The 12,798-nt window shown below is 36.0% G+C and overlaps 2 protein-coding genes across 2 annotated transcripts; both read left to right on the forward strand.

Annotated features, from left to right (window-relative positions):
• Nucleotides 1-425: 425 nt before the first annotated feature.
• On the forward strand, nucleotides 426-6,145 carry LOC133824870 (uncharacterized). Its single transcript, XM_062257883.1, has 4 exons — nucleotides 426-1,088; nucleotides 1,185-1,330; nucleotides 3,430-3,514; nucleotides 6,068-6,145. The coding sequence occupies exons 1-4, from the start codon at nucleotides 426-428 to the stop codon at nucleotides 6,143-6,145; spliced, it is 972 nt and encodes a 323-aa protein (XP_062113867.1).
• Nucleotides 6,146-6,614: 469 nt separating this feature from the next.
• On the forward strand, nucleotides 6,615-7,250 carry LOC133824876 (uncharacterized). Its single transcript, XM_062257892.1, has one exon. The coding sequence runs from the start codon at nucleotides 6,615-6,617 to the stop codon at nucleotides 7,248-7,250; it is 636 nt and encodes a 211-aa protein (XP_062113876.1).
• Nucleotides 7,251-12,798: the final 5,548 nt, after the last annotated feature.

Consider the following 12,798-nt stretch of genomic DNA (forward strand, 5'->3'; position numbering starts at 1 on the left):
AATGTTAGGTTATAATAAATATCATATTTATGACCAGCAATATTAATCAAACCTTATGTTATAATTAATATTCTTAAACTATAGGTTAAAGTTATAAAATCCATAACTATTGCTAGGAGTTTCCAATTAAGTCTCGGTTTGAACCAAAGTCCATGAAATCTAGAATACTACCACTACTACTAACTAGCTAACTAAGTACATTCTGGGACTCTACACTAGGAACTATCACAAGAGTATAGAAAGATAAGAAAGAAAGGTATGAATAATATTTATGCTTTGTATTCCTATATTCAGTGCTTTACTTTTCACAATCCATACCTTACATTTCTAGAAATTGGCTTTTTTTTTTTAATTTTATAGGTTCAAATATATGTTTCTTGCTTTTGGTGCTTCATTGGATGGTTGGAAACACTGTAGACTATTTTATGGTAGTAGATGGTACATTTTTAAAGACAAAATGTGGAGGCACACTATATGCAGCTTGTGTTAAAGATGGAAACAATCGAATTTTTCCGCTTGCCTTTGGAATTGGGGATTCAGAAAATGACAATGCATGGATATGGGTTTTTAGAAGACTAAAAGAAGCAATAGGAGATCGAAAAGACTTGTGCATAGTATCTGACAAGCACAAAAGCATCAAGAATGAAATTGAACAAGCCTATCTTGGTCTATACCATGGAGTTTGTCTTTATCATTTGAGGAAAAATCTAAGGACTAAGTTTAGGGGATTACATGTGCATGGCATATTCGAAATTGCTTCAAAAGCCTACTCAGCTCAAGAATATCATTCTGCCATGGCTGAGTTTCAAAATATTAACTCTAAAATGACTGCTTATTTTTTGCAAGCAAAACCAGAAAGATGGGCTCGACCATTCTTTCCAACGAAAATGTATGACATTCTTACAAGTAACATTGTTGAGTCTATAAATGCAACAATTGTGCATGCAAGAGAATTGTCTATAACCTCATTAATAGAAGTTGTGAGAGAGATGCTTCAAAGATGGTTTTCAATAAGAAAACAAGCAACAATCAGCCAATTTATTGAAGTGACAAAATGGGCAAATGATGAAATGGAGATAAAACTTGATGTGGAATTTTGAATGAAGGTACGTTATTGAAGTTACATTTTTTCACTTATTTTTTCGATTTTAAAACTATTCCTTAATAATTAAATTGTTTCACAGGTAGATGCAATTGATGCAATGAAATCTCGAGTCACATATGGTGATCGAGTGTTTGTTGTTGACATGGAACAAAACATGTGCACATGTCATGAATTTCAACTAGAGGGAATTCCATGTGCACATATTATCGCATCAATTGAAAGCAAGTAATTGGAGAAGTACAAATTTTGCTCAAATTGGTATAGTATTTTTGTTTTGAAAGAGACATATGCATGTTTAATTACTCATGTTGCAGATAAACTTGATTGGAGTGCCCCGGATGAAATTAAAGAAGATAACATGAAGGCTCCAAAATTCAAAATAAAACCAGGATGTCATAAGAAAAAGAGAATTTCATCAAAGGGAGAATTTTCCAAGCATGCTTGAATAGTCAAGTATGAAAATTGTGGAATATTGGAGCATAATAGAAAGAATTGTAGCAACCCACCAATTCTAAAAGAAGGATAAAACATCAAATATGCGAACATGAAACTTCAACTAATTTTTTTCATTTTAAAAAATTGGAAAAACTTTAATGCTTTATAATTTTTTTTCAATATTTTGACTTTCACGTGTTTACATTTTAAGGATTATGAATTACATTTTATGACTAGTAGTTTACATTTTATAATTTTTGATTTACATCTTAATAAAAGAATGTCATTTATTAGCCAAACTATTTAGATGCCTATACATCAAATATTAAAACAAGTGCTCTAAATTTTAATGAGTCATTGTTTAGATTTGAAAGAATTGTGGTTTAGATTTTAATCATTCAAGATTACATTTTAAAGTATCATGGCTTAGATTTTAAAAGTCATGATTTATGCTTTACATTTATCATTAAAATAAACGTGCATTAGGTTTTAATCGTAGTCGTTTGAATTTTGAAGAGTTTTCATTTAGACTTTAAATGTTACGCTTTATTGTCTAAATTTATAGTTTAAAGAGGCATGGTTTAAATTTTAAAGATTTGGGGGATAAAATTGAAAGAACAATGGTTTAAATTTTAAACCTTGTGGTTTAAATTTCGATAGTGTTAATTATGATTTTAAACATTACACTTCAAAGATTAAATTGAAAAATTCAATATAAAAAGAAAATATGATATGAAAATGGGGTACAAATGATATTTTTAAATCACTTATATGGTATAATGTTGCGCCGCGACACTCATTACACCTCGCTGCGGCACACAGGAACTAGGGCAGCTTGATATTGCTCTAGTGCCGCAGCGCGCAGGCACTATGTATTATACCAAAAAAAAATAATTATTCAAATATTGTGCCTTATTTTATTTAATTGTTAAGTGTTGTGAATTATTTTATTTATTTTTTTAAATTAATCGTTAGAATTGTTTGGTAGAATTTGTGAATTTAATTGTTAATTGTTTATTTATTTATTTATTTTTAATATGTGAATAATTGAGTTTTGGTTGAATGCACTAAGGTGCATGGTGGGTAGTGATGCACCCTAGTTATTGAGTGTGTGCATGTGCATGGTTACATGGTGCACTTGTGTAGAATTTTCTACACACTTTATTATTTTTCCTTTTATTAGATTTATTAAGTTATAAAAAAAAATAAGAACAAGAAATGGCTTGGGAGTGTGAAGTATAGTGGGAAAGTGAGTGATTCTATTCCTATTTTATTTGGCAATTAGATTGAAGGCAATAGCTATAAAGGGAATGAGAGGTTGTCATCTTTATTTCCTACCAATTAAGAGAAAATCAAATTAAATAAAAATAAAAGAAAATAATCAAAAAGGGAAAACTTATCAATTTGTTTTCCTTAGGTTATTATGGGCTAGGTTAGAATAAAGAGGGAAGGAAAAGGGAAGAGAGCATTTTGCTCATTGGAATAGAGAGAGAGAGTGGACGTGAGAAGGGAGAGAAGGAGAAAGAAAGGAAGAAAAAGAAAGGAGGAAGAAGAAGAAGGTCTTGGAAAGTCTAGGTATGGTTTCTTGTATTATTGATCTTTTTGTTAATTTTCTAAGTCTAAGGTTTCTCCCCCACAATCCTAAGATTTCTTTTTGTTCATCTTTTCTTGTTATGGGTTTCGAAAATCCTAGGGTACTCAAGGGTGATTGCCTTTTTGGGTATTGGTTCTATCAAAGAGGTAGTTGATCCCTAAACCTTATGCTTAATTTTGTTGTTTTATTAAAAGGATTTTGAAGTTTTGATGCCTATTTGAATCTATGCCATGTGTTGATTTGAGATATTTGAATATAATGATTGTTGATATTTTTTATGCCTGTGTATATGTAGGTTTCGGCCAACTCTTAATCTAGGGTTCATGATGTTTTGTGTGTATATTAATAAGTATATTTATGAGGTTGAATGTTTGGATATGGTAATTTTTAATTATTCTATGTTCATGTTAACGAAAGGTTTTGGCTTAAGCATGTATATGGATCTTTCTTGTATGTTTGGTATTTTGATTTTGTAAGATCCATGTTCTAGGATCCTATGTAAATATTGGCATGGTAATTAATATAGACTCTTGTGATCTTAGAAGCATGCCTATGATTAAATTGTCTATGTGATGATAGAGATTTTCTTAGAATAACAATATGATAATAGTTACATGTTAGGGTTTGTGATTTATTTGTATATATTTAAACATGTATAGTTATTGTGTAAATTTTGTAAAGCATGATGAAAAAAATAGATTCTTGATTTGTTAAACCTGCTGATTTTGATGTTTAAAAGATTTAGAATATGATGAAAATAATGATTTTGCATGCTTAAATGATTTTTCAAGTGCTATGATGTTTTTAAGAAATTAAAGGAAATTTTAACATGCATTAAAAATGATGTTTTTACTCAAATAAATACCTTCAGATTTTTTTTTTTTTATATTTTAGAGAAATTATGAGATTTTAATTTAAAGATGGTGATTTTTAAGAGTTTATTTTGTTGCTGGAATTTTTGGTAAAAATATTAGAAAGTCTTTTAATTGAAAGAAAATTTGTGTGGTTGTGAAATAATATAACACCTAAACTTTGTAAATATTAAAAATGGTATTTTTAATGTAACCATGAGTGTTCATTTTAATAGATATTATTTTCTTCATTTTGATTAAGAAAAATGTTGAGATTAGTTCACTTGTGATTTTTAAATAAATTAAATGGTGGCTGAAAGTTAAGCTTAATAAATTAAAAATAATTATTTGATTATCACATATGAATTTATGCTACATAAAATTTAGTCTTAAAATAATACAAACAAAATATATTTTTCTCACACCTAAAAATTATATTTTCTTACATCAATTTTGTAATTTTATTAGTTTAGATAAAATTGTGATTTGCTAAGGAAACATGATAATTATAAGTATTTTAAATAATGCCAAGCATTAATTATTTCTATGTAATTTAAAATAATAAATGGATTTATTATGTTTTTTTAATGGCTAAATAAATTATTTTTATGAAATAAAAATAATGCTTTAGAGGTTTAATCAACTTAGTGATTTTAAAGAGATAAATAATGGTAAGAAAGTATATTGCTAAATTCTTGGTTGAAAACGATAGAAATAAGCACATAGGAATTATCATTTTTAACATCACTTTTAGCAACATTCCCACGTATGCATGTCGCATGCAAATGCACTTTTACGTTCCAAAATATGTCTAATATTCAACCATATGATTTTTACTTAAAAACCATGCATGTAAAATAGGTATAATTTGCATTATTCTTTTGGTGAATTTATGTGTAAATATGCATGTTTGGAAAATATGTGTAGTTTTCACCATGTGTGCATGGCTCATGCACACATGGGTTATATGAGTTGGGCAGAAGAAAGTCTTATGTGATGTTATAGAATGTTATTTGATTATGGTTATAGGATCGTTGTGAAGTTTGTCAATTTTTGCTTTGCTTGGACCTGAGGTAAGGAAGTTAGATAGAATTCTATTTGTTATGCTATGAACAGTAAGATTGGTTTGTATGAATATAAATGATATATGATGATGATGTGTCATGTATGAAATACTATTTTGATATGATATGATTATTGTAAGAAATTCATGTAGTTTTCCTTGGCTTTGATATGACTAGATTGCATGTATTGCTGTATGTTGTATGATATGTAATGGTTGTCAGCGTGTTGAACGCAACACAACAAAGGGGTTACAAAGGATATGAAGACGTAACTCATACGGTGGACACACCGAGGTTATTCAAGGACTAGAGTTCCTGTTTACCTCAAGATGTGACATGGACAAGATAGGAGGTCATGTTCACAAATATATGATGATGATGCTTATGATGATAATGTTAATGATGATAATTTGATGATGATGTATGATGATGAAGTTAAGTCTGATGTATAACGATCTATGAATGTGAATATGTTTTGTTGTGTTTACTTGTGTGATGTTTGTACTTCCTTACTAGGCTTTTAACTCACCCCCTTACTTTCCCTTCCAGGTAGCAAATAGGATTTCTCTTGGGCATGCGTGGTGATGTGTGGAATTCCAACGTCAAGGTGTGTATGGCGTGGGGGGTACCTATGGGCGAGAAAACGATCAGCTTAACGCCAATTTCTAAAGAACAATGTTGTGTTTATTTTTAACTTTTCAGAACTTGTCAGTGGGACTTGAACTTTATTTATTTTTAAAACTATTGGGCCTAACTTGCATGTTTTAGCAAGGCCCCACTGAGATTTTTCATATAATAAGTGGCTTTCCTCTATACGTTTATGAGCATGTAAATTTTTTACAAAGTATTAGATTAGGGCGTTTTACAAATGGTATCAGAGACGGTCGTCCATGTTTCCAAGGACGCTCCCCATACACGCTAAAGACGGGAAAATCTCACCTCACTGTGTCATAAGTATTTGTTTTATGTGATATTACTTGTTTCTGTGTTATTTAATTTTATAGTTTTTTAACTGCAGTATAGTAAGATGCCTCTCATTTTGAAAACTATTAAGAAACAACTACTTAAGGAAATTCGTGCAATACCCATGGTCTAGCTCGAGGAGGACCCCTACGATTAGAGGTTTGCAGTGTTAAAAATAGCAATGGTGGTTTGTGATTGTATTCAAGGGATCATGAACAAAAGAGGAGCATTGCTATGGCTTAGAGAGCAATATTGGGTGTTAAGGGAAGCACTGTTGATGTACTCCGACGCCCTTCTCCAGTTAGACCAAGCATGGCAAGACATCGTTCAAGACGACCTGGACTTTAGTACCATAAAATACGTAATCTACGATCTCATGGACAACTACAATTTTAGTCGTGAGGAGCTAGTTTTGGTAAAGATGGATAACAGAGAGGTCTAAGGCCACGACCACCCCTAACATAGGAATGCCATCAGTCTAACCTGTAGCTCCAGCAGCACCATCCGTGGACCTGGCTGCAGAAGTAGCAAGGTTGAGAGAACAACTAAGACTAAGAGATGAGGAATCGGCACATGCTAGGCAAGCACCCCAAGTGCCCCAAATGCCCCATGTGCTAGTGGCACAGCCTCAGCTGCCAACACCACCACCTACACCATTGCCTGTAACTTATGGGTTTAAGCTAGTGTATGAACGTTTCAGAAAACAAGCCCCACCAACCTTTGAAGGGAAAGCTAATCCCATAGTGGCAGAGGATTGGTTAAGATCGATCGAGGTCATCTTCGATCACATGGAGTTAAATGATCGCCAGAGAGTCTCATGTCCAATCTATTTACTCAAGATAGATGCACGAATATGGCAGGATGTAATTAAACCGACTCGTGATTTGAATATCATGACTTGGGAAGAATTTGTCCAGGATTTTAGCAAAAAGTATTGCAGTGTGGTCGTGCTTGCAAACAAAGTAGATGAGTTTGTAACTTTGGTACAAGGAAACCTATCTGTCACTGATTATGCACATAAGTTCGATAGGTTGGCAAAATTTGCTCCTGAAGTTGTACCAACTGAAACTCTGAGAGTCCAAAGGTTCGTGAGGGGGCTCAAGTCGATGATCCCTAGGGATGTTATGATGACCAGTTCTGAAGTGGTCAGTTATGTGAAAGTACTTTATAGGGCACTTGAAGCAGAATATTTGGAAGATCAGATAGGAAAGGATAATGCTGCCAGAAGAGAGACCTAACGAAACAATGGATTCAATGAGGGTAACAAAAGGAAAGCTAATGAAGGGTAGAACAGTGGCACTGATAAGAGACCAAGACCCCCGATGTAATTCCCCGGATTCCCTATTATGGTTAATGGCTGGATTAGTAGGCCGGGAGGGCCATAACTGTTTAATTATGCCATTAAATGTGTTTATGCATGTTTATGAGAATTATATTATGATATGATGTTAAATGCATGCATGTGAGTCCACATTTGTTTGCATGTTAATGATATATTGTGAGGCCACATTATAATGTGGATTGGTTCGAGTATCTCGACATGAGACGATCTTTAAACATGATTTAACGGTTTGGTCATAACAGGTTTGAGCTCGGGGCTCGGGGTGAGTCTCGGGGTGATATTTATGGTTATGGCGTTATTGGGGATCTTAGGGTAACGGGATATGAATTATCAGTGTTTGAGGATATTGAGATTAGTGGGAATTGGGAAGCGTTAATTATGATTAACGGGTTAAGCGGAAAGTACCAATTTTGCCCTTGTGATGGTTTTAGAGGCTTTGGATGACACAAGGGTATTTTGGTCATTTTAGGGAGGATATATGTCACTTTAGGTGGCTGTTGGCTGTAGAAAGTGGTAGACTAAACAGGACAAAAATAGAGACTCTCATCTTCCTTTCCCGTACACAATTTCCTTCATTCTTCCTTTGAGGTTTTTGAGTTCTAGGTGGGGATTCAAGCTAGGAAACTCAAGGGCTGGCTTGGTGGTCTTGGTTCAACCATTGAAGAAGGTTCAAATCTGAATTTGAGGTGAGTTTTAGTCACTGGTTTCAGGTGTTGCTCTGTTTTCGTTTTAGTTTTCAATTCATGGTTTTTGATGTGGGAAGTGAGAATCTAAGGGGGTTTTTGTGTTGTTTTGATTGGGGTTTGATGAGGGTGAGCTATGGGTGTTATTTGGGGGTTTAAATGAGTGTTTGGAGGAGGTTTGGAGTTGGTTCGAAAGGTTAGTTCCAAGGGAAAACGCAGGGGAGAGTTGGCTGGTGCGTGCTGGTTTCTTGGCTGGTTTGCGTAATGAGTCGCGGCCTGTCTAAGGTGTGCCGCGGCCTGAGTTGGCTTAAAAGGTGAAAATGGCCCTGTCAGGAGGGTGAGCCGCGGCATGGCTCTGGTGAGCCGCGGCCCATCAGGGCAGATTTAGCCAAAAAGATGTTTTTAGCTTGGGGATTCAAACCTTAGGCCTCGGGGTTGAACCTAGTACCTAGTTGAGTTATGTTTGAGGTCCCGAAGGCTAGATCTTGGTTTGGGAACCCTCAGTTATCATTTTTATTGATGAATCCTATATTTTGGTTATGACCAGGTGACCGTCAAGGAATTTAAAGGTTGATCATTCTCAGGGGTCGTTCATATTTTAATTCTCACTCGAACCAGAGGTAAGAAAACAGTGTATGGTTACAGTTGCACCATGTATAGGTATATGAAATGCATGGTTTGATATTGAGGCATGTTGGTTGATATATGTGGACGTGGATTGCATATTAAATGCTGATGTACGCTGATTACCTGGTTAAGACACTGACTAGTCAGGGACCGACTCTAAAGTCGAGAATCATGCATTGAATGGCTCTATGGCATTAATGCTAGACCGACCCTAAGGTCGATGAACTTATAAGCGCTTGCCTGGTCTACGACCAGATGACTATAGCCAAGGTATATGACCCGGGTGACCGTTTGTCACGTGGCTAAGGGACGTTGTCCATAGTTTCGACTCTAGAGTCGTGAGGAAGGTTATGTTGGTGACCAATCACCATGCACCTGTCCTGAACAAACTTATGAAAGGATCACTTATCAGTTAAGCCTGGTGACCCTATCGTCACATGGCTAGAGGAAGCGATGCTCATTATTGTGACTTTTAGCTATTGTCACCTATTTGTTGGACTGATAGTCCTGAGTGGTTATTATGATTGTTGTTGATATTATATCATGTTTTATTGTGTTTTCTTGCTGGGCCTTGGCTCATGGGTGCTACGTGGTGCAGGTAAAGGGAAGGAAAAGCTTAACCAACCCTAGGTGGAGAGCTTGGGCGATGTGGTGTACATACAGGGCCGCTTGACCGCTACGGTCAAGGAGTTCTCAGAGGGACTAGGGGTTTACCCTATTTTTGCCGCTTAGGCCGGCGGGGACTGTAAATTTGAAACAATAGCGACTCTTTTGTATTACGAACTACTTGTAAACATTTTGAAAGGCTCATGAGCAGTTCATTTACTTAATGGAATATATCCTTTCCTTTTTACTGGTTTTTCACCTTAACCCGATAATAGCACTTAGATCACGTTTTTAACCAAAGGACTCGGGTAGCGAGTCAAATTTCTGGTTCACTGTTCACCGTAACTATTCTGGGGTAACCAGGGCGTTACACCCGACAACGAATAACAACAGTCACAACACTCAGAACCACCATAACAATCGTAACAATCGCAATAATGACCGAAACTGTGGGAATCACCAAGGCAACTGAGTAGAGCACCCCATCTGTCCTAAATGCTCAAAAAGACACCCGAGAGAATGTCAGGCAGGCACCAATAAATGTTTTAAGTGCAGTCAGGTAGGACATCTGAGAAAGAATAGCCCACAATGGAAGGCGGGACAGAATAGTAACAACAATCTGGGGCTAGCACGGGTTTTTTCCTTAACTTGGAATGAAGCAGCCAACAGCAACATCGTAGTCACATTTCAGCTCCCTATATTTGGTATGATGTGTAGAGTTCTCATTGATTTTGGAGAGACTCACTCTTATGTTTCCATGAATGTGATTGATAAGTTGGGTATGCCTTATAAGATGTTTGAGCATAGCTTTAGTACAATGTTACCGTCGGGAGACATGATGTTGTCAACTAGGTGGTTACCATCAACTAGGTGTAGAGGGCAGGGAGTGCCCAACAGACCTTATAGGACTGAGTATACCAGATTATGATGTCATACTTGGCATAGATTGGTTATCCAAACATGGGGCGACGATAGACTGTCGGAAGAAAACTGTAGAGTTAAGACCAAAAAAAGGAGAGATATTTTCCTTTAGAGGAGAAGTAGTGGGTCTTCAAGCACCCATAAATATTGGCACTAGAAGCACGGAATATGATGCAACATGGATGTTTGGCATTTCTGGCTAGTGTGGTGGATCAATCCAAGGAGTCAGAGGTAAAACCAGAAAATGTGCATATTGTTTGTGAGTTCCCGAAGTTGTTTCTAGAGGAATTACCAGGGTTACACCCGGACAAAGAAATTGAATTTGTGATCGAGCTTGCACCAGAAACAACATTGATCTCTAAAGCACCCTATCAAATGGCACCTGCGGAGTTGAAGGAACTTAAGAACTAGCTACAGAAGTTGTTGGACAAGGGGTTCATAAGACCTAGTCATTCGCCATGGGGAGCACCGATCCTATTTGTTAAAAAGAAGGACGAGAGCATGAGAATGTGCATCGATTACCGAGAACTCAATAAGGTCACCATTAAGAACATATATCCTTTGCCTAGGATAGATGACCTTTTTGATCAACTGCAAGGGGCAACAGTATTCTCAAAGATTGATCTGTGATCTGGGTATCTTCAGTTGAAAGTAAAGGAGGGAGACACTCTAAAAAAAACCATAAGAACTCGCTACAGGCACTATGCATTCCCAGTGATATCTTTTGGACTCACTAATGCCCCAGCAGCATTTATGGACATGATGAACAAATTTTTTAAGGACTATTTGGACAAGTATGTGGTAGTGTTCATAGATGTTATCCTTATTTACTCAAAGACATTGAGGATCATGAGGAGCATTTGAGGTTAACCCTGAAAAGACTACGAGAACATCAGGTATACGCTAAGTTCTCTAAGTGTGAATTTTGGCTGGAACAAGTAACTTTCCTAGGGCATATAGGTCCAAGAATGGAATAGCAGTAGAATCATAAAAAGATCGAGGCCATTAGTGACTGGCCCCAGCTGAAGAATGCCTCAGAAGTTAGAAGCTTCTTGGGATTGGTGGGCTACTATAGGAAGTTTGTTGAGGGTTTCTCAATGATCGCCACACCCTTGAACAACTTAACCCACAGACATCAGAAGTTTGCCTGGACTGAGAAATGTGAAGAAAGCTTTTAGACCACGAAGGATAAGTTGATTTCTGCGCCTATCCTTTGTGTTCCCACAGAGGGCGGGAAATTTGTGGTGTATTGTGACGCATCAAAGAACGGCTTAGGGCATGTGTTAATGCAAGATGGAAACATGGTAGCATATGCTTCCAGACAACTCAAGGACTATGAGCAATGATATCACACTCATAATCTTGAGTTGGCAGCAGTGGTGATCGCACTAAAGATATGGAGACATCACCTATATGGGGACAAGTGCAAAATCTACACTAACCAAAAAAGCCTGAAATACTTATTCACTCAAAAGGAACTAAATATGAGGCAGCGAAGGTGGTTTGAATTAGTAAAGGACTACGACTATGAAATTCTATACCACTGTAAAACACCCTAATATAATGCTTTGTAAAACTATTACATGCTTATAAACTTATAGAAGAAAGCCACTTATTATATAAAAAATCCTAGCGGGGCCTTGCCAAATAAAATAGGAATATAATCACTCACTTTCCCACTATGCTTCACACGCCCAAGTCATTTCCTCTTCTAATTTTTTTTAATAACTGAATAAATATAATAAAAGGAAAATAATAAAGTGTGTAGAAAATTCTACACAGGTGCACCATGCAACCATGCACATGCACACACTCATTAACTAAGGTGTATCACTACCTACCATGCACCTTGGTGCATTCAACCAAAACTCAATTATTCACATATGAAAATAAATAAATAAACAACTAACAATTAAATTAACAAAAATTCTACCAAACAATTCTAACCATTAATTTAAACAAATAAATAAAATAATTCACAACACTTAATAATTAAATAAAATAAAGCACAAAATTTAAATAAATAAATTGGTGTGCTACAATATACCCTCCTTAAAAGGAATTTCGTCCCGAAATTCTTTCTTATCAAATAATTTAGGGTACCTTTCTCTCATGTCTTCCTCCAACTCTCATGTTTCTTCTCGTTCAGTACTATTCTTCCACAGGACCTTAACTAGTGGAATCATTTTGGATCTCAGTTCCTTGATTCCCTTTTCAGTAACATGCTCTGGCTGTTCATCATAACTCAGGTCCTGCTTTAGCTGTAGTGGCTCGTAACTCAAAACATGAGAAGGATCTGACACGTACTTATGCAACATCGAGATGTGCAAGGCTTTATGTGTTTCAGCTAGTGCTAGGGGCAGTGCTAAACGGTAAGCAACTTGCCCTACTCTATCTAAAATCTCAAAATGGACCTATATATCTAAGGCTTACCTTCCTTTTCTTTCCAAAACGCATAACACCCTTCATCGGCGAGACTTTCAAGAAAACAAACTCGCCCACTGAAAACTCGATGTCCCTTCTCTTCAGGTCAGCATAACTCTTTTTCCTACTCTGCGCGGTAAGCATCCTTTGGAAAATCTTCTCGATCGCCTCACTGTCTTCCCT

Source organism: Humulus lupulus, chromosome 1 (assembly GCF_963169125.1).
Source record: "Humulus lupulus chromosome 1, drHumLupu1.1, whole genome shotgun sequence".
In the NCBI taxonomy this organism is placed as follows: Eukaryota; Viridiplantae; Streptophyta; class Magnoliopsida; order Rosales; family Cannabaceae; genus Humulus; species Humulus lupulus.

Bases quoted from the DNA above. Each gene is read 5' to 3' on its own strand.
- LOC133824870 (XM_062257883.1), top strand. From the start codon at position 426: ATGGTAGTAGATGGTACATTTTTAAAGACAAAATGTGGAGGCACACTA. The intron at 1,089-1,184 runs GTGGAATTTTGA...ATTGTTTCACAG, and splicing joins AAATGGAGATAAAACTTGAT to GTAGATGCAATTGATGCAAT. The intron at 3,515-6,067 runs GTAATTTTTAAT...TTTTAACTGCAG, and splicing joins AGGTTGAATGTTTGGATATG to TATAGTAAGATGCCTCTCAT.
- LOC133824876 (XM_062257892.1), top strand. From the start codon at position 6,615: ATGCCCCATGTGCTAGTGGCACAGCCTCAGCTGCCAACACCACCACCT.